At 37.9% G+C, this 22493-nt stretch overlaps 1 protein-coding gene across 1 annotated transcript in view; it reads right to left on the minus strand.

Moving 5' to 3' along the window:
- The window catches only part of EVC2 (EvC ciliary complex subunit 2), a 61495-nt gene that overhangs the window by 18790 nt on the left and 20212 nt on the right, over positions 1 to 22493 (minus strand). Inside the window, exons 8-12 of the mRNA XM_041403045.1 lie at positions 20557 to 20691; positions 18924 to 19075; positions 9244 to 9568; positions 6834 to 7073; positions 5114 to 5289 (exon numbers count right to left, since the gene is read on the minus strand). Of these exons, the coding sequence (XP_041258979.1) occupies positions 5114 to 5289; positions 6834 to 7073; positions 9244 to 9568; positions 18924 to 19075; positions 20557 to 20691 (1028 nt within the window). The remainder of the gene's footprint in view (positions 1 to 5113; positions 5290 to 6833; positions 7074 to 9243; positions 9569 to 18923; positions 19076 to 20556; positions 20692 to 22493) is intronic.

Here is a 22493-nt window from a genome sequence, read left to right on the forward strand (position 1 = left end):
AGTCCCCATTTTCTTGAAGATTACAGAGTAAGGACTCAGATGAATCCCAGGCTTTCAAGGTTTCATTCCAGTGTGACACCTGGCCCAATTCCTAAATTAAAATTGTATTTAAATGTGGTAAGCAAGCCCTTCTCCAGAAAGGAGAGTCTTATTTTGGTTTATTAGGATTTATTGCTACTGTGACAACTTAATTCCAACCAAAATCCTCAAAATAAGAGCTAAAATAAAGCAGAAGATTATCAAATTAGCTTGTTTGCACCCACTGCACTGTAACCAGGGTGGTCAGAACCCATAATTCACACCTCCCCGTCTTCTGCTCAAGCATCCAGAACTATCTGAGCAAGCCATGAAAACTCCTATATAATGCATGTGCTGGATAGAAACTCAGATGTGCTTTATCACAGTTATGTCAACGAAACAGATCCTTCTTTTGCAGAGCTTTTTCAAAGTCTATCTATTGCATTTCTTTAATCGGCAAATAGGATTAAAATACCTTTTAACATTTTGAGAGTAATCCACCAAGCATCATTCTTGGCCAGATAATTTCTGTCTTAAAACTAACCAATGTTAAAATTCAGTGTTATGTCAAAACCTCCCTAACAGCACCAAGTTTTTTTTTGGTAACTAAGTACTCCCCCTCCTTTTTGACCGAACCTAAGGCAAAAGATAGGTGAATAAAGGTAATTAATTATGGTGAGAAAGTGAGGAAAGATAATAACCAAGATATTATTTTTAACACCTGCATCCTTTCTTGTACTGAGGAAATAAACCCAGGCTTGCTGCATCCAATTAAAATCCCTGTCCAGAACACTGAAAAGAATCTGCAATAGAAAAAGATAGATGTGCTGGAACCACACAGCAAATGAAAGTTTAAGAAAAGTCATGCAACACAGAACCATAGGAAGATGATATATAGCTACCTATTTTTAGGATTAAAAAAAAGGATCTACAGTGTTTCAGCTGGTTTATTTAGAGATCCAGCATTTCCACAGCTAAAACTGTAGGTGATGCAGTATTCCACCACAGAAGCCTATGTCTGTTTATGTGCCAACTTATATTAATCAGTGTTATGGTAATTCCTAAAAGACTCAGTCCTGGCAAGACACCTTCATTTCTGGTTTCATATGAATACAATATAAAAACAATTACAGTACTAGGAATAAAAGATGTCCTAGTCTCAAAGGACTCCAAGAAGAAATGCAAGACAAAAGGAGAGGAGAAAGGTAATGAGACAGTATAGACTGTATGATAAAATTGCCTGCTCTCAGCATACCAGAAATTTAACTACTGAAGAAATATGCAGATACATACCTTTGAACAAAGCAAATTTTAATGAGGGAGAATACTGTGGTAATGCCAAGGATGCTTAAAGGGAGACCCTCCCAAAGTGAGCACCAAGGAAGGTACAGAGGTGAAGTGTGTAGACAACAGCAGCCATATCACAGGTCATTCAGAGAGAAACCTTGACTTCTCTCTACTGAATGAAAGCCAACAAATTAAGGATCAAATACAGAGTGAGAGCACTGAAGTGAAAAGCAGGACTTTGTATTTGATGTTACAGGGAACCAAGGTTCCAGAATGCTGGACCCCAACAAAGGAAAATTGTTTCATGAAAGCTAGAAACAGGAACAGGAGCATCACTAAAGCAAAAGGGAGATCAATTCAGCTGTACAGGCCTGAATGTACATTGAGGCTGAATCACATCACTATAGAGAAACTACAGAGAGAGAACTTGCATGACTCCACCCATGCTACTCCAGCTACATCAGGATTTCACCTGCTGAACTGGCACCTAGCTGTTGTCCAGATCACAATTTGTGTAAATAACTCAAGGCAATAAATGTCCCCCCCCATTATAGCAGAGCACTACAAGCAGAAAAGGTTTTAAGAGATTACTAGAAAACTTCATAGTGATGCATTACTGATGACTTCCACAAATGTCCAGCCAAGACATTACTAGAAAACTACATTCTATGGACAAGGTCCATTTAAATGGTGATTATTAAGAAGAGTGAGACCAGCATAAGGTGCTTGCTTTAATCTTTTGAACACTTTAGAAGCACAATACACAGGAAATCCTTGAGGACTTAAAAAAAAAGAAAAAATTTAAGTTTGGGAAAAATTTATAAAGGAGTTTGCAACTGTTAGTATCTAATGAGCCAGAAGAACTGAATTCAATTTTTAAGAGACAGAAGAAGAAAGATATTTCTTGTGAACAAGAAGATACTGGCAAAAGAATAACACAATGTTTTACTGATGTTATAGTTTAAAACCATCAAGAACCTTGTGCCTCTCTTGATAGCAAGAACAACCCAAGATAAACACTGCCTCAAGTGTTGCCCTTTCACCCACTATTCTTTAAGAAAAAACATAAAGGGCCTATGTAGCCATCCCTCAAATCCATCATCACAGATTATATTTTAAATTCTCCTTTCTTGCTTTTTTGCACTGCAGTCCAGACTTGATTTTTGAAAGACATGGAATATTCAAAAACTAGTCCAGAAAAATGGCACATTTTATTTAAATACAGCTTGAAAACTCTGGCTGCTCTGTTTAAGATCTTCACAGCCCTCCATAGAACTGATTTGGGTTTGTTTTTCTTTTTATAACATTCATTTCTAGCCCCACAGAATCCTTTTCTTGTTAATTTGAAATTGCCTTGCTATTTGATAAATTTTAAACATACTATTAAAGCTTCATTTTAAAAAGACTTCTCCCCTCAATATGTACCTGCTGGTTTATCACTGCATCTACCTGTGGTATACCTAATCTATATCTTTTCTCTCTTCTCCATTTAAGTTTTGTATTTTAGAATTCCATTTGTAACAGTAAGTTTAAGGTAGTCTATTATAAAGCTGGACAAAACAAATCAAGACAGAGCTGTATCTATATTTAGCAAGCAGATTCAGTGGTAAAGTGAAAAATAAGAGGATACTATGGTTACAAATTTAAAGTACCATTCAGACTGGACTGCTCTTGCTGCTCAAATTTTAATGCTCCAATTTGTAAACATTCCCAAAATCACTTTCTAGTTAGAAACTGAAATACAAGCCTATGTTATGTAATTAAGAATTTCTTATGAGTTATAGTAGGCTATTTCAGGCTATTGCCTGTAGAAAATAAACTGAGATACTACATTCTGGAGTTTTGCAATCACACCACCTAAAGAAGGAATTATAAAAGTTTGGCCAACATTTGTCTGTAGAGGAACTACTGTGGTAGTAGGTGTGGGAAGTTACAGGAAAATAACTAGTTCTAGGCCCAGAAAGCCAAATGGGATTGCTTCTCTATAAATGATTATCTCTAACTATTGGCACACGTCCTTTGTCCACAGACAACCAAACAATGCATACTCTGAAAGTTTAACAGAAGAGTGCTAGAAAGATTAATTTTTCATCTTGGTAATAACACTTGCTACTTTTGGAAGTCTGGGGGGTTGAGATACATTTTTGGGGATGAGAACCGTGAGGTCTCCGATTAACTAACACTGTGCCTTTCCTTTATGTTTAATAGATGATTTGTTTCGTGACTGTTAGATGCAATAATAGGCATTAAACAGTGGCTGAAACTGATTTTTCTAGCTCAAGAAGTTGCATTTGTTCACTGCAATGGTCACACAGTGAGGTTCTCACAAAGGCTTTTCACATAACCACATCATTTCCGAAAACATCTCAGACCTTATAATACAATTCTAAAGAGAGGCAGGAACTGATGGAAGGGAACTCTGTGAAAGAAATGTCTGAATTATATTCCCTATTCCAGGACATCTTTGTCTTTGAGGCACACAGCTGCAGACCTTAGCAAAACAGTGCAAGACTACTGCAAGAAGCTCTCTCCAACCAATGAATCTGGGGGATAAACTCAGGGTGATTCAAGCTAAACTTAGAGTATGAGTCCAATGAGGCAGAACACAGGACAATCAAAAAGAAAAGCAAGGAAACACTCTGATAAACACCCTGATAAATTATTTTGTCACATCAACAGATGCAATCTTTGATAGCTTTTAACAGACTTCCTGCTTCCTAATATTAAATTACTTTTAAATTAACATTATGGAAGAAAAAACACACCATAAAGATCAGTGTTCATCTAGTTTTCTTAATGCACATTTCACATATTGTCAGTGATTGACATCAACACAGACATCTGAAATATACAAATAAAGCTGCATGCACAGGACCAACAGCAGCAGTGCTAGGTTGTTTTCCTGTACATTAACATATTTTGCTGCCCTGGCAGACTCTTCACTAATCTCTCCAAACTAGCACAGTTCCCTGGGTGGCAGCACAATGTCCCCCTCACTGCTCCTCACAGCCACACAATTCTAAATAACTATGTCTCTGTGTGTCTGCTGAGTCACCATTTCTACCTCTCTACCTTGATTCTGAGTATCCTATCACAGAGGACTCAGTCAGCCTGGGTCTGGTATGATACCCCAAATAAATTAAATGTGTGTACCACAACAATCCATTTCCAGGACTACTTTTTACTTCCCTGATATCAACCTTTTAATTCCCTGCAACAGGTGTATTCCTACTAGTCAAAATCCTCCAGTTAAATTATTTATAAACTTAATCTATTTTCTTTAGAAAATATTCATGATTTCCAGCTCAAAAAGAGAAACTATATGTCCAGCTCCTCAAACACATTCAATCACAAGTGAATCAAAATATTTCTTTCCTGTTAAATCCAGATATTTGTGCATAAAGCATGTAGACAAATGGTCTTCACTAGTACATGTGGCAATGGACTCAGGCATGAGTTTTCACATGACTGATATTTACACAAATAATAGATGTATAAAGACATTGAGAATCTTACATCAGTCTGGTTCCCACTGAACTCAGAATTACAACCAGGTACTACATATGTTTCCAGCAATTCATTCTGGGCTGTACAAAGTGGACACAGACAACAAAACCTCACCTTAGCACCTGCTGGGATTTAACTAACGAAGTCAATCAGTCACAAAATATTTTCTTAGAATCAACTGCAAGATAATATTTTTATGTAACTCTCCTGCTAGGTAACACAGAAAAACACATTTGAAGAGTCTGTTGTCTGCAAGATAATGTAGTCAAATGGCTGACAAGGAAAGAGTTGAGTGCTTTACCTTTCTGTCTTGTTAATGAGACTCAATATCTGGGCTGCCGCGGCATTTATAAGAGCAGAGACACGAGAATCCCTTGACTGTACTTTACTTATAAGATATTCTCTGTAAGAAAATCTTTTACTCAGGTGATATCTCTTGCAAGCTTGCAAAAAATCCATTAGCTCTTCAATGTCAACCTACAGGAAAGAATGTGAAGAAATGTGAACATTTAATTAGATGTAACGCTAATTTCAGCTAACATCTGTGAGTGTCAGAGCAGATTTGTTTGTTAATAGGGCAAAGTTTAAAAATTCCTACAAGTGTAAAATAATAAGCTTGTATCAACTTAACTCTCATGATCACATCAAATGATTATGGTTATTTCAACAAAACAAAATAAATGATGTTCAGAGCTCTTGGCCTGATAACCTCAATGCTGTGTGTACTTTCCTGAACAGTTAGTGCATGTCCTGAGTGCCCTGAGTTAACAGGTCATTTGATCACAATTACATACACATACAACCCTACCAGTGCTAGCAGAACTGTTCTTTACAATGTACAGTATGATTACATAAACGGTCACATTTTCAAAGGTGTCTGTAAGTTGGCTTCAAAACTAACTCTTCCATGTATGCTGAGTATAGCATAGGGAAAGCCAATGCACATAGGCTGGCTTAGAAGTTCTCCCTTCCAAGAGTGGAAGGGTTTAGACACCCACAGGTGGGTCTGGGCAGACACCAGAGTTAGGCACACAGTGCTCTGTAGCAGATATTCTGCTAGTATAAATAGCCAAGACAAGGTCTGCTAGTTACATGACCCATGTCCCCTTCCAAGAGTGGCAAACAGGAAGGGTTTAGACACCCACAGGTGGGTCTGGGCAGACACCAGAGTTAGGCACACAGTGCTCTGTAGCAGATATTCTGCTAGTATAAATAGCCAAGACAAGGTCTGCTAGTTACATGACCCATGTCTGAGCAGCCAAAACATAGTCAAACCTTTTTTCACTTATCTACCTCTTTGACCTGGCTGCCTAACTATCTTCTGCACAAAGTGCTTGCTGCATCTCCCTCTGACAGTGGCCCATGTGTAGCTCCTGTATACAAGGTTGTGCATCAGGTTTTAGGAGTGGGCCTTACATGCTCTGACACCTACCTTCCAGTGTTGCTTTTAACCCCCACCCCCAACCTCCAGGACCACAACAATCATACTCTTCCTCAAGAAGCAGCCAGAACTTTTGTAATTCAGAGCACTGACTTTCAACACAAATGGAGGAAAAACCAACCAAACAAAAAAAGCAAACCATGAGGAAACAACTCAAGCTATTCTGTTGCAAGAGGTTAACAATGTAACTGAAAGCAAAACTTAAGTCCCGAACATACAGTATATCAGCACCCCTCAATCACATAACCTGGAAATACTGAACCCCTCTAAGTACATAATCATAGTATTTCAGACACACCACAATTTCAATAATCTACATATTTGGATTGAGGAGCTCAGTACATCTTCTGAAGTATGTAAGTGCACTTGATGCCGAGGGGGTTTTGAACATATGCATATACCTCAATATACAGTTGTGTAGATGTCTAGATGTGCATAATGAATGCATTATAATTTTTTAAAATACTTTCTACAAAAGCTCATTATGAAAGTGATAACATTAATCCTGAAACATTTCTTGAAAGTTACTGCAGGTTTGTATTCTGTCTTTAGGCTAGGAATGGAGATGTCATTCTATTACCTGTACTTTAGAGTAACCTTCCACTAATGTTTTAGCTGCTTCCACCTTCAGTTCTCCTTTTGAAGTGGCATTTGTTATTTGTGCAAAAAAGATAGTATGGAGCTCTTTTCTTTGGGTAACAGCCAGCTCTCTATAAGCCTTTGCAAAATATTCCTCCTGCTTTACAAAAAGGAACCTCTTCAGGCAGTCCTGCTCCAGCCTGTGAAGTTTGTCCAGAAGACTTCTGTATTCTATAGCAGGCTGCAGAAAAGAAAGAAAGAAATAAATGCATCAGAAGTGATTTTCAGAATTCAAGATATTTTAAAGTATCATTGCTACTAGCTCCTATAAATTTTATAAATACTTTAGTTTATGTGAAGGCTAATATTGAATAAGTGTACACTTTGTATAGTTGTCACCTGTTTGGATGGCAGGGTTGTACAGCTGCCAGTTTCTAATCCAGATAACACTTCCAAGGCAGTTATAAAGGACTAATAAAGTCCTTTTAAAATTCACAAGTCTTATATAACATAAATGATATAAAATGCCATGAAATTCAACACAAAGACTATATATTAATTTTTTAGGTTTCATCAATCCTGAAATCCTATTAAAATTAAACAGATTCAGACTCATATAATGCATACCAGGTAAAGAATAATAAGCATATTTTAAAAACAACAAAAATTAGAAAAAAAAAAACCCTATGCTATTAAAAATCTTGAGAAGTTTTTTATTATTGGTGACCTACTTTAACCATCAGTTTCTACAAACTAATCCAAGAGCATTGTTTTAGATTTACATTTACAACCATGGAGTAGAATTAAATGGCTATTGCTTTAAAAGCTTCTTTGCCAGAAATATTTCCTCTTAGTTCTCTAGTAAGACTTACATATTCATAGTTTTAATCTCAGATGGCATAAAGTCATTATAGAATCAAAACATACATGTCCCATAGAGCAAAGAATGCTTCTTATGCCAGCAGAGCTACCTAACAGTCACAATGTCAGTCTTGTTCTAAATTTCATACCAATTATCTTGAGGAGAGCTGCCCTCTGCACTTCACTTCTCTTTCCCAAGAGATACACTGCAGGCAGCAAATAATTAATCAAAAAGGAACAGAAATTCTATGTCTTGGCTGAGAAGGGGAGGTTATTGCTCTAGTTGTTTTCCACTGCCATCCCTTGGGTGTCAGTACACCTGCTGCCCAGGAGAGTGGCTGTGAGCCAGCCCTCACATTCCAGAATGCCCTTCTGCACCACGTGCAGTGGCAGGTATAAAACCAAGTCCTTCTACAGACAGAAAAGTCAACAGCAACAGCAATGACAGGATATGGTAAATGGATCAGGACAGGTACTGGACTGGCCTTAATTGTTTGCTTGACTCCTACTATTCAGGATTTTCAATACAGATCAGACTGACCCAACACCAATACATTTCTTACAAAGCAAAGCCACTTTGCTGAAAGCATATTAAAAAAATTTAATCATGAATTGTCATAAAAGACCTAAACAATTATGGGTATGTGATATGCAAATACCACTTGTGGTCCAGAAGCAAAGCCCCACTAGTAAGTAACAAATTGCACTATTTGTTCCCACCGAGTCACCCTCTTAACAAATATGAAACATCAGCTAGGGACATTTTGGCATTTTAAGCTTACAGAGATGAAATATTCAAAACTTATCAGAATCCTTCCAATTCAGCCACAGAAAATCGTTAAAAATAATAATAAAGAAAAAGGGGGGTAATCAGTTTTATTGTAAGCATTCAATATACTCAAAAAAATACATGGAAGACTGGAGCATTGTAAGGAATCATACTCTGACTTCAGTTATTTATTTATTACAAAGAGGCTATTTCCAAGAGAAGTCCACTCCTCGCTCTGTCTAAAATACAGATTGTTCTGCCTGCCTTCACTCATTTCAGAGGGAAATCAGCCCTTGGTTGTGCTTATATTCTAATTTTATTCAAAAACAGAACATAACTATTGGAAGCTTTTTACCTTCCAATGTAAGGATGTAAGGATGTAAGGTTTATGATGCAGGGAGTTTGTTCTGCTCTGAATGTGCAAAATACTTCATACAGCGTCTGAAATCTCAGAAAGTGCTGCAGTAAAATACAGTAAATAAAAATACAACACTTTGCAATAGTATAAGTGATTATTTAAAAAGCCCAAAACAAACAGGGTAATGACAACCCTTTGTCTTCAGATGTCACAGACTGTCTCCAGAAAAATTCATTTTCTGGTGAATTAAACAAAATTTCTTCATAACAGCTACCCTGATTATGACATCTACATTTCTGAACACATTTAATTGTAGATCTTTAGTCTTCTAGAAGGAAAACTAAGCTGTTCTAGTCTAAAAGAGAAACCATCTCCATAAAACTACATATGATGCAAAATATCTTGGCTTAAAAGCAGATTTACCTTTTCATGAATTTTCTTCATTAATTCCTCAGCCTCTTCATTTGTAGCTCGTGCTTTTTGGCATTGAGCCTCCATTGTCTTCCTGGTTTCCAGATTACACTCAGCTGTTAAAGCCACCATCTTCCTTTCATACTCCTCTTGAATCTCTTCCTCCATTGCGAGAAATCGCTTTTTGAAAACTGAATTTATCTTCTTCTCCACATGAGGAACGAGGCTGTGATTTAAGACCATGTTCTTCATCATCATAGCAATCACTTCTTTACAGATCTGTGTTCGACTGGCCTCCAGACCAGCATCTGCCCGTGTCAGGCTGGCAACCTCCAAACTGTGCAAAGGTAATCAGCACTGTTACAAATCGCAGATTACGGGAAATTTCTGTCAGAAAACAAGATCCTTGTATCTAGAGCATTCAATCTCTGCATTGCATCTAGATTCACTCAATACCGGCTAATGAAATGGCAGTCAGAGATGTGCAGGAATATCACAGTATATGAGTTTGTTAATCATGATAGTAATCATTCATTAAACAACAGGGTGAGTCAACTTCTACTACAGCAACTTTAATGAAGTATGTCCACACCTCCATTTTCATGTCACACAGAAAAAGAAAAATCCCTTCTTTAGTAATACTCAAAACACTCCCTCAGATAAAAGCCAGTAAAAATATCTGACACATCCCTCCCCCCAAAAAAACCCTCAACCCGCTATCTCTGTTGGGAAGCAGATCAAATGGGCACCTAAATAGACTACACATTTTACTGACTTTGTGAAATAGTTCTAAACTCACTGACCCATCTAGATTGATACACCACTGTTTCATATTCTTGGCTGGTGTATTCCCTTCTCAGCAGGGAAGAGGGGACAGTTTCAATTTTATGCTAATACAAATAAAATAGCTGGTATCTGTCTCTTATGAACATTAATAGAGTTCTAGAAAAGAGATTAAAACCAGATGGAAATACAAGAGCTTTTAGAAAATGCAATATGTCATGTTGCATATAAATACATCCTCATTTATCTGTAGAGTTAAATTGGAATTATAATTATTTTAATTTCATATACAATGTAATTACTCTAAATTCTACACCTGAACTCAATTCTGCACTCGAAAATTCAGTGGATTTTGCTCCTGAATGTCAAATTACATGAATATACAACACTGTATACTTCTTTGTGTGTGGGCCACATATACATAAATTTCTTTAGGACCTAAAAAACATACTTTAAGGAGCTTAAACCCATTCATTTTTTTTGCTTACGTTAAATTATTGGTCTAATTTTTCTACAGAAAAATCTCAGAATAAATTTCAAATCCATAGCAAAGATCTTGGTAAGGAAAGATCTTGGTAAGAAAAATTGCAAGAGAATGGAACGATATTGCATTCAGAATTGTATAAATGAAGATATGCAAATCTAGAAACACTTTGCTTTTTTTGTCAAACTTTCCTTTCCTTATGGAAGCAAGTAAAGTTTAATTAAAAGTAAACTACTGACATATCATCATTGCCTCCCTGACAGCACAAGAGATGTATTCTCCCCTCTTGAAATTGATGGGATGGAATTGTTTTCTTACAATGACTCAAATACCTGAAGTATGTGGGAGACGAGCTTTGATATGTAATCATCCACCACAGACTGATTTTCTGTTGCAATTTCCCGACACCACAGAAACACACTGGTGATGGCTGTCCTCATCACAGCAATCTGCTGCAGGGCTGGCTGGTTGGCTACAGCTGCTAAACCTTCTCCATTTTACCCCCTCTTCCTTATATACAGGAACCCCTCTTCCTTATATATAGAAATTCCTTCAATTGAAGTACCATGAGCCTGAAACATTTCTCACAGTAATCTGAAGATCCTGTAGGAGCTAATATTTGCTACAATATCCCCAAGACAACACAGGCATCCAGTTTCTCTGTCCTGTCTACAGATGAACACTGCAGCTGGAGGTACACAGCTTTCTTGGTAACATTCCACCTACACATTCAGGGCACTGATCCCTGGGGAGAGTCCTTCTTGTTCCAGGACAGAGGGGCAGGCGATAGCAGGATCAAGGTAACAGGATGCCGAAGCAACACAGCAGATACAGATGTCTGTTTTCTCTTAAGTCATTTTGCTTACAGTCTCAGGACTTTTGATGACACAGCTAGCTATTATCAAGCTGTTTTTGACAACTTGAAAAAAAGAGTTGTGTAAATGTACTTAGACAAAAACAAGGAATCAGAGAATGGGAGCGTTTTGCTACAATATTTCTCTAATGGCTGTGAGGCAGTGGTAGGAGGCTTTCTTTTACAGACTCACTAATTCATTACTAGCAGGTAAGATCCAAGGCACCAAATTTATTTTTCTGTTTTACTTCCTGCTTTAAGTTCAGCGGCTCTTATTTAATTGAAGCATATCTGTCTTCTGTGAGAAACATCCTGGCTTTCAAGCATCCCCTAACAAAGAACTAATATTTTAATCAATTGTTGCACTAGGTAATTTCACCAAAGAATGCCTCATCCTCAGAATTTTATGAGTTACAACTTTCTTTGTTTGCCGGAACAACAAGTTCCTTAGTCATTATTTTTCTGTTCTTCAAGCATGCAATGATAGATGGTTGCCACAGCACCTACTAACCCTTTCTTACTGAGATGTGAAAGACTGAATTCCTCATCTCTCTCCTTGAAAAGTAACACTTCACAGCTCTACCACACTGTTACATAGTTCATAACACATAATTTATTCTTTATCACAAATACAGGGTTTTTTTAAAGCATGCCTTAAAGAAGATTAAAGCTATTCCTCACCCACCTCCCTGTTACTTTTCCACTCTTCTTCATCAGTGATCCCAAGAATGAAAACCAAAATGAAACACCATCAGAACATTTCCTGTTATCTTTCCCTTCGTCTTCCCACAGCACTTCTTCCTACTTGCTGCAAGTCATTACAGACTCAACCTGATTCAATTTCCAGCAAGATTCCCATGCTCCTTTTCACCCTCAAGGAGAACTACAGTACCCCAGTAAGTCCACATGATGCAAAATGCAGGAGGAGCAATGGTAATAATCACCTGATGCTGCTGTGTCAGCAAGTGAATAATGAGGCTCCTGGGACCTCAGGTGTATTTAACATGCAACTCACATTCTTATCTTCCTGACAGCACATTGGTGAAGAAAGCAATGGAAGAGAAGTTTATGAACTGTTCCACCAAACCAAGGGTAACAGCAGAGAGAAAATTACATAATTACAAGTCATAGCTCTCCCAGGTCACATCTTTGAAGACAGCACCCACAAATCACCTTTTGGCAGTGGCAGCTGAAGAAAGGTTGTGGCTGTAAAAACTTGAAAGCTCCCTTCCATCTGATGTGCTCTGCTTCTGGTCCATGATCTTCAGATAGCAGCCAGCAGAAATGAGACAAGCTCATTACACACATCAGAAACCTTGCTTCAAGCTCTTTACTCAAAAGAGAGAGGTTGAGGGCACCCCTAGCATGCTGCTTCACACGAACAGTCAGTAAATCAGGAATCCTATACATATAATAAAATGAATGCTTTCATTTGGTTTCATTCAAGTCCCTCAGAAGAACAGTGTTTACAATCAACCAGATTAAATGTTTCACGTCACACAGGAAAAAAAATTTCTAGCCTGACACTCTCCTCAAGCCATGGTGCATTTAATAATTTTCTTTAAATGCTCTGCACTCTGCTTGTTACAATAACTGATGTTTAAAAGGTCTTGCCTCACTTCCTGAGCATAATCAGCATCATAGAAACATGAAAGCTAATGAAGTACAGGTAGCTGATGGCAACCCATTGAAGAAAAAGTTGAAAGCTTTTGTTGGACAAAGCACGCAGAGAAAGGATGAGAACAGTACAGAAGGCAGTCGGCACAAAAGGGTGGGGGAAGCAAAGCTGAACAGACACATAGAAAACGAAACTTCAAACAGCAAGCGTAAAGCTTTTTCACTCACTTGAAGAGAAAGAGGTTTTAAAAATCTGTTAGAGAGATCTGGAAGGGGAGAATCCCAGATGCCAAACACAGAGAAGCAGAACGAGTGCCTGAGCAACTGATGTCCTCCACAGACCTAATGAAAGAATACAGGAAAGCAGCTGAGGTCAGGAAACCAAACATAGTTAATTCAAAAAAAGACAGACCAGAACACAACACACTACAAAAAATGGAAACCACTTATTAATGACCAAGTAATTGTGTCTTTAAGAGCTATTATTCAAATTACAGGCCCACAGAGAGAATTTCTGCACAGGAGAACCTAGAGCTGCTGAATTTAACAGTCATAAAAATAACTAATGGCTTTCAAACACATTTTTAAAACTTTTTTTCTGAATTTAAAGATAAGAAATTACTGTGACACAACTTTCTGAAGTCTAAAAGGGAGAGAGAAGCATTAAACAAATTCCCCTTCAACGACATTTTCTCATCAAAACAGAAAAGCCTGTCAATCTCAGAAGGCTCATCTCTCCTCTGCCAATGGAAGTTAATTAGTAGCACAAGTATTACAAAAGTATCCAGAGGAGACTGGAGCTCTGTGGTAGCTGTTTCTGTACAAGCACTGCTTCAAATACACAAGGCTCCTGAAAAGCATGTAATTAACTAACTTAAAGCCATTTGTGGACACTTTGTCTCCACTGTTTCCACTTCAGCAGCGACTCAGAGCCCCAAGACACAGCAGCTGCACCAAGTCCTGATGGCGAGGAGAATGGAAAGAAGGAATGACAGACAAACCACCCAGACAAGCACCCCAGCCCAGTGGCACCCACTGTCACAGCCAGAGCAGCACGTCCTGTACCCACGGGCACAGTGACGATGGGACAGCTGCAGTGAGGAAAGAAATGGGAGGACAACATCCAGACATTATGGTCCATGTTGCCTTGTCACACTCCAGAGGAGTGAAGATGGAGAAAGAGTCAGACAAGAAGAATCAGAAAAAAACCAGTTCCTGCAGTGCTGGCTTTAGTCACAGGAAACAAAGAAAGCCAATTTGAGCATAATGGGCATTAGAGGTCTTCAAAAGCTGTTGATGTGCTTTGTTTCACAAATTATCCATTTACTGAGGGATTAGTAATACAGTATCAGTAAGCTGGGCTATCTTTTGGCTTTTTGTCTGTTTAGTTTGTTGTTGTGTTTTGCTGGTGGTTCTTTAAAGAATGTCAATGTGACCCCTCTGTGCAGCCCCATACCGCCTTCCTCCCTTCAACACCTCCCTCCTTTTTTCCTTCCTTTGCATTCCATGCTCTTCTGCTAGGTCCAGTCTCAACAGAGGCTGTAAACACTTCAGGGCTGGGATTTACACAGCTGCAGCATGATAAGGCACAAACCTCTGCAGGAGATTTCAACTGTACTAAAGCAGAAGCAGAGGCAATGGAATGAGGTCTGAACACCCACCCACAGCTACTGACTGCCCAAGCCCAAATTCTTCTAGCATGCCAGTGTGAGATGTGTTGCATTTCCCTGGTCCCTGCCTGCTGCCAGGCTGTGTTAGCACAGGTCTGGAGACATTCTGTGATACACCACTAACTGCACTGGCCTGCAGCCAGCTCTGAACTGGGCAAGTTCATCCATCAGCCCTGTGGCACTTACACAGCCAAGCGTGAACTCAGCACAGCTCATGCAGCAGCCCACAGAGAATACAATCATCAGTAAACGAAATTGCTAAGAAAGGTACATGAGGACTATCTAAGGGTGCTTTTACATGGGTGAGTCACAGGTTAAGTTTAGCTTTCCAGAAGTCAGAATGCTGACAAAACCAAAACCAGGATTCCTGATATACAGCCAAGAAATAATATATAAATAAAAAATGGAAAAAGATGAAAAATTGAGCTGAGAGACCAGAAGCTCTTCAGAAAACAAAGATTCATGAAAACTTGATAGAAATTCTAAGCATTATATCTGGCAGCAGTTTCACCTACCAGATTCCTTTAATTCTCCACAGCAATATAAAGAGAGTATTTCAATTCTTACAATTATATGTTTAGAAAACATTTTAAAATGCAGCATTTAAGACACTGAGAACCTCTGCATTGCTTCCAGAAAATAAGAAATATGACAAATCAGTGATCTTCAGAAAATCAACTTTAAAAATACATCTACCTGCAATACTGCTGTTGCAACACAGTTCAGAAAATGGTTATTTCACTCTTTTGCTCAGAAAAGCAACTATGCAAAAAGAGTGTATGAAAGATCCCAATTCTGCTTCTGGTGAAGACATCACCACTGACTTCAAAAACACCAACTTCAGCCTGGACACTAACAAAATAATAAATAAGTATTATTGCTATATGCATTATGCATTAATGCTTGAGGAGCTTCCAACTCTGCCATGATCTCCTCAGATTCTTCTGATCTATCCATGCAGCATGAGTATTCAGATGACAGAAATGGTAGGAGATATCAATCTTCATTAAAAATTATATGGAATAAAGCATCAGGCACAGCACAACTCTCAAAAGAAGACTCTCTTCTGGATGAGATAAATTATTCCAGGTAGACAGCAGAAATGACCCTTATAATTCTAAACACTTCACAGTTAGCCAACATCAAAGAAAAGTGGCATTTTCAAGAGGAAGAAAGATATGTATTTATCAATTTTAAATTACTTGTTTTCTTCAGCTCCCCAGTCTTACAGGTTCCTATCATATATTAAGCAGTTGATCTCTGATAAAAAAGAGTATAGTTTACACACTTGTGAAGTTTCTAGCAGCATTCATAACACAGAACCACAAATGCAGGGTTCGTAGTTCATAGCATGAGCATTCACTGCATCTTATAACGTGATTACTATTTAGTCATACTCCTGCATTGTACACATTTCACAAAAAGAGAGTACTGAATATGCTCTCCCTTCAAAAATTCTCGACTTTTAATTACATTCTTTCCAAGTTATGAAAAACAGAAATTTAGCTCCTCTTTTTTTTTTTTTTTTTTTGTTCTAACCATGTAACCATTTCTCACTATTTTCTGTGTAGGAATAGTCAAGTCTAGGTGCTATGACAACATGATCATTTATAGCCCATCCCTGGTGGTATTCACAGCTAGGCTGGATAAGGCCTTGAGCAACACGGTCTGGTGGGAGGTGTCCTTGCTTATGGTGGGAGGGTTGGGACTAGAGGATCTCTAAGGTCACCTCCAATCCATTAAGAATCTATGATTCTGTAATTCTTACCTCCAGTTTAAATTCAGGGCTTAAAAAAATTAAAACATTTGCTCCATAGCAAATCAAACTGGCACGTGCAGCAAGAAATTTAGATTTTAAAAGAAAAAGTGAACTTCTAAGATCATGGTAAATAATTTTTATTTTTTTATCACGGCTTTTTTGAGACAGTTTGATCCTGTTCTTTAGTACATTGGCCTGAGTTTCCTCTACCACAGGAAACAATCAGCTGCAATGTACATATTACATTTACTAAAATAATTGGCAGTATGTATTGTGTACCAGCAATCTGGTTCAAATTCAGCTAGAGCTTTGACAAACTCAAGGAAGCAGAGCTGTACAAAATGAAGGTTAAAAAAAAAAAGGTGTAGTAGTGGAAAGCCATTTAAAGAAATTAAGTTCTCTTTAACATATCTGTATCTTTTGAGACTATGAGAATGGTTAACCTCCATCACACTGGACACAAACCCAAATTGCTTAGCTTTCTTCGTATTCTCCTGTAGACATATAGAAAAAGAGACCCGCAACATTTTGGAACATGATCTTCTAGTGTGCCAGTCAAATATCCAAATCAAAAAACTTCCCCTCATTAGTGTTCACTGCCCAGAAGCCAATATTCAGTAATACACACAGCAAGGAACCCAATGAGAATAAAAGTCAAGCTATTTTGCTGCATAATGTACATCAAGGATATAACTTATTAAGACAAAATTCACAAAATGAGTAACCAAGAAGCTTCCTTATGAAACATTAAAATTATGTTTTGTTCTCTAGCCAATCCTCCTGACACTGCAAACTGCCTACACTCCAAAGCTGTCCCTGTCCATAAATATCAAACACATGCTCCTGATGTATCTCCTGAACAATTTGGCACTGTCACTTCTTAAAAGAAATATCAGCTTTATGTTGCAAAGAAGAAAATAACATGTGGCTCTTACTTTCCAGAGTATTTTTCTCATTTGTATCTGACAGACCAGAATGATTCCAACCATGAGAGTGCAATGAAAAGGATGATATCAGTTATGCTGGCAAGCTTGTATGTGTGTCACATAGACAAAAAAGAAACATACCTGCACCAAAACACCCAGAAGGAATTACCAAGCTAGCATACAAGCAAGATGATGTTGGTTGGCTGAAAATACCTATCATCACCTTTTCAATCATCTTTCATGGCAGGAATCACTGTAACTCTGTATATCTTTGTGGTCTATCTACTATCCTCACCCTGGAAAAGGAAAAGATAGCCTAGAAGGTGAAGCAGGTTAGTGAGTGTTGACTAATGGGCATCTAGTTATTCACTGCAATGCTCTACCTCTTTAGAGGTTAACAAAATAAAAACTGAGGAAAGAAAAGGAAGCAAGAGACATATGCACTAACTTCATAAAAACATTAAAAAACTTCAGCCCCTGGAGACATACTCAAATAAGGATACAAATCCTGTTTTATAGGTTTAGAAATAAACCTGTTATAAAAAGAAACATTTAGAAAGGTCTGCAAAAATATTTACCTTTCAAATCCATAATGTATCTGAAAATAGTCCAGCATTTTTTTCAACCTAGCTAGAACCTAACTATCCCTGAAATAAATTAATGCTAAAGTGAGTTAAAAAAAAAAGTTTGATCCTGTTCTTCTTAATATTCATGAAATTATCTTCAGGATAAGCCTTCTCAAACCCTGAGTTTCTATACAGTTATAAAAGCAAGGACCAATGTGCAATTTACAGAGGTAAGTTCCCAATTATCAGGGAAAGGCAGAAAATAATAATGCTGTTAGTCATCCTTCAAGAAAGAAAATTTCATCCATGGTCCTGTAACTTTTCAGCTTCTACAAATTTTATAGTTGCATAATACTGCCTTCAACCTCACGTACCAGGAGATAATGGTAAGACTGCATAAGCAACATCTGCTCATCCTCACATAAACTTTTTATAAAATTCAGCCAAAGAACAGATGACCTTTAACAGTGGCATGTTTCTGTCAAAAAGCCTTTCAACATACCAGGAGTGTTTCTCTGCTCTAGCCAGTGGTCCCAGCAATCACAGGTACACGGTGTCTTTCTGGCAGCACTACAAACTGTCACACCTTAGACTCTGATCCAGCTGTTTTCAAAATACACTGCTGAACAGTAATAGTGGCACTCAGCAGGGGCTCTCCTTTCTAGGACAAAAGCCACCCTTTTGTTAAGCAATAGTAGAAGACTGCTTCAGTATTTTCTTGCACACCAAGAAGTTTCCCTTCACACAGTGAACCACATAGAGACAAAGCAAGGTGTTTATTTGGATTGAAAAACACACTCCAGAGGAGTGTGCATGTCTAAGGCCTAGATGGTGTTGCGACTTCTACAAGTGAATCAATATGAAATATGATGGCTTTCAGTTCCCATAGATGATTGTCTAAAACAGTTCAAAAACCTAAGGCAGTGCAGTAATACATGTAAACAAACACTATATGAGGAAATACTGAAAACATATTCAAAGGTTTGGTTGATGATAAAAATAATAAATGTGATGTAATAGCAGTGAATTCTTACTCTTCTAAAGCCTGATGCATGTTCCCAGGTTCTTCAAAGGACAGAATATCAATGATTTGGTCATTCATAATTATATCTTCACTAAAGAGATCACCTGAATTAAATTGAGAATGCTCCAGTTTGTGACTTTGGCTGAGATCAGGCTGTACCTCCTAACAAAAACAAAAAAAACAAACAAACAAAAAAAAAAAAAAAAAAAGAGAAAAAGTAGCAATTTTTAGGTTATTACAAAAATGTATAATGAGTGTCTGATCTAATTTTAATGCAGTTTAACCCTGGGTGAGCAGGTTTCTACTTATCATCAAACTGTAAAGCTGGAAAGAGTAGAAAGAGGTTGTGCAATTCAGGTATGTATCTGAAATCAAAGATACTACTTTTATTTCAGACTCATCTTTTTTAGTATGTAACTGATCTGGAATACAGATTAAGAAATGGAGAACACAGAACACTTGTGAAAGTCATCTAGGAAGTTTTCTTCCACTTTAAATTTTCTAGGTAATTTTAAAAAAAAATTGCTGTGGCATACAAATTACATATGGCAACATTACAGTATTATTAGGTGAACAACATGGAAAAACGAATCCTATCCATGATGGAAGTGATTCAGTTTGCAGAGACTTCAGACTGAGGGCTAATAATATTGTGTAAAAACCCCATTATAAATATCTGATGCTAGACCAAACTGGACCTTTTTTACTAATTCATTGTCACTATTTCTTTTGTAAAAGGAAACAAGTTGCATCCTTTCCATTTAAAGAGATTTATTTTTCAGACCTAAAGTAAATGAAAGTTACTGATGGTGTAATTTTCAACAGCAGAAAGGCTGTAAGCGATTTGTGAGCTACTCTGGTCAGTCCAGAGTGATGAGATCCACCCTTTTTGCAGACAAGGGGTTCAAAGCTCTCAGCACACCTCTCTTGGGACTGCTCCAATCACTGTAATATTCTCACTAAGGTCTCTAGCTCTCTCCAAATGAAGTTGTTATAGTTTACATAAACACAAAAATAATTAATAGTAGGAATGGCTGGAATTGCACCAACTTGATTAGTATCTATCAGATTCTGTATTTTTTCTCTGGGCAATATATACTGAAATACTTCAAACTGGGACAGAACAATGAAAATACTTCATCCTCAATCCTATCAGTTTTGCTTAATCACTGAAGATATTATTGCACATTGAAGAAACGAAGACCAAAATTCAAATCCCTATGCCTATGATCAGAAAAACAAATTGCACCAAAGTTGCAGTGTTCAAAATAAGTTGTTTACTCTGGCACCTTCTTATAACCCAGAAACATCGTGCTTCTAATTCTGAGGGATGGAGGGGAGGAAGAGAGGAATATGGAAAGAAATGAACAGGCAAAGGGTAATCCCCCTCTGATCTAGAGCCAACATCCAGCTACTAACAGCAGGTTTTTTTTATCAGGGTATCATTCTTACACTCACCTCTAAACCTGACTGCACTGAAGTTTAGAGGATATAGAGATTACATTACCTGTGAGCCAAATCCATCACCTGGTGGCTTCTTATTCATCTTCAAAAACTCTTCAGACAATCTTAGCAAGTTATATCATCACATATGATCAGCGAAAAAAATTAAATAACCTAACCTGACAGAGAGTACAACTCACCTGGTTTTTACTACAGAAACTCCATTTTAATATTTGGGTTCGGTAAATGATGAAAAAGACAGCACATGTCAACACAAGGGAAACAAAAAAAGCAATGAAGAATGCTGAAGCACTGATGGCATGGCTGTATAAAATCTAAAATGAAAAGATCATTTAATTAAAATGTTATTTTTAATATATAAAAAGGTCAGATCAGTCTGTAATTCAAAGACTGTAACTGTAAGCAAACTGTAAATTATTTTTAAATGGCTTCACATAACTTCAGGATTTCTCAGCTCTATGTCATTACTACATCTTGATGAATATTTTCAAACAAGTGTGTATTTTCAATAGGTTTCCAAGTCAGCACAGTTTGCTATGTTCACCTTTGTCCAAATTAAATTTGGTATGTTCACCTTGTCCTGTGTAATTCAAGCAAGAGAACCCCACAGACTGTATTTTTTTGCTTTGACTTTTGGGTGCCCTGTACTTAATAGCCTATTTTCCAAAGTTGCCACTCTCCTAAGAAGTCTCATTGAAATTTCTGGCATTTGATATTGCTCATAGACTCTGGAAAGTCAGTCAGATGTTGGCTACTTTAATTAATGGCCATTTCTTGATTCAATGAAACTGAGTAAAAAGCGCAGGGAGAAAGAACCAATATGAGTTCAGAATAAACATGCAACTGACACCCACCCAATCTGTGTGCAGCCTTGCAGCTTCTGCATTAGCCTGAGTCAGAAAAGGCTGGCAGAACCATGAGCCACAAACAACTTTTTAGACCTTTCACTTTAGCTCTGAATCTTTAAATTGAATTGCATTAAAAATTAATTTTTACTTCATGCTCTATGTAGCAAAAGTTAATTCTGTGTTTGTTTAGTTCTATGAGATCTTTCAATGAAAAACATAGCACAGCTATTAGTATAATGTTTCACCACTGATCATTCTGCTGGGCCTAAGAACTGTAAATAATTAACATGCTGCTTGCAAGCTGGTTTTGGTTTTTTCTTGGAACAGAAACCTGACAGCATTCCACAGAGTCAATGGTAATTCTGCATAGGAAACGATATTCAAACATGGCCCACAATTTGAAAATTGTTTCTTGAAATTGGACACCTCTGTCACATCAGGACTCTGACTGAGATCCTTCCACTTTCAGGGAACAGGAGATGCTGTAGATAATACTTAGGGAAAAAACAAGCTGCTTTGAATCCACTTCATCATTTTGTCTGAACCCACTTGCATTTATCTAATTCCCATGCACTCTGAAATTTAAGGATCTCTCTCGCCTTCTGGGAAAAGCAAGCATCTGGTGAGGCTATGGATTCAGTGAAGCTGGAAAGAAGTTGCTTAAGAAGCTGCTTTTCTTTTGGTGAAGAAAAAGCAGTGGCTATGCTGTACTGTGACTCTGTACTTTCTAAGTAAGAGCTGAGACACATGGTGGGACAGTCACCCTGCATCAGGGCAGGCAGTTTTGTCTGTGCTTTTATACTTAAAGAAAATGGGCTCTGGAAAGACAGTCCATGTCTTTGGGGGGGACCTGTCAGTCCAAGCAGAACACTGCAGATGCTTAATGCCATCTGAAAGCACCACAGCAGATGGTGCAGGGGAGGTGCCAGAGCCCTGGCTCAAGTCAAGACCAGTGTTGGCCCTGCAGAACGACCTTCAAACCACGGACACATCAGCAGGTCTCAAAAGCCATTCCTTAAGCCAACCTCTAAAGCCATCCCAGCAGTGGGAAGAGGCATTACAGGCCCAAGCTTCTTTCAAGAACTGATACGCTCCCACCGCTTTGCATGATGGTGAGGGAAGCAAGCCTCACAGAAATCAGTGTAAACGAATTGCTATCATCTCTCCCATGCAACAGGCTCAGATGGGAAAACTTCCCTTTTCACCAGTGTCCCATGCAGCATCAAACTCGCCCAGCCAAGGGCACAGGCACAAAGTACTGACAGGCC

The sequence above is a fragment of the Onychostruthus taczanowskii genome, unplaced genomic scaffold (genome assembly GCF_017590055.1).
Source record: "Onychostruthus taczanowskii isolate IOZ18803 unplaced genomic scaffold, ASM1759005v1 scaffold2, whole genome shotgun sequence".
Classification (NCBI taxonomy): Eukaryota; Metazoa; Chordata; class Aves; order Passeriformes; family Passeridae; genus Onychostruthus; species Onychostruthus taczanowskii.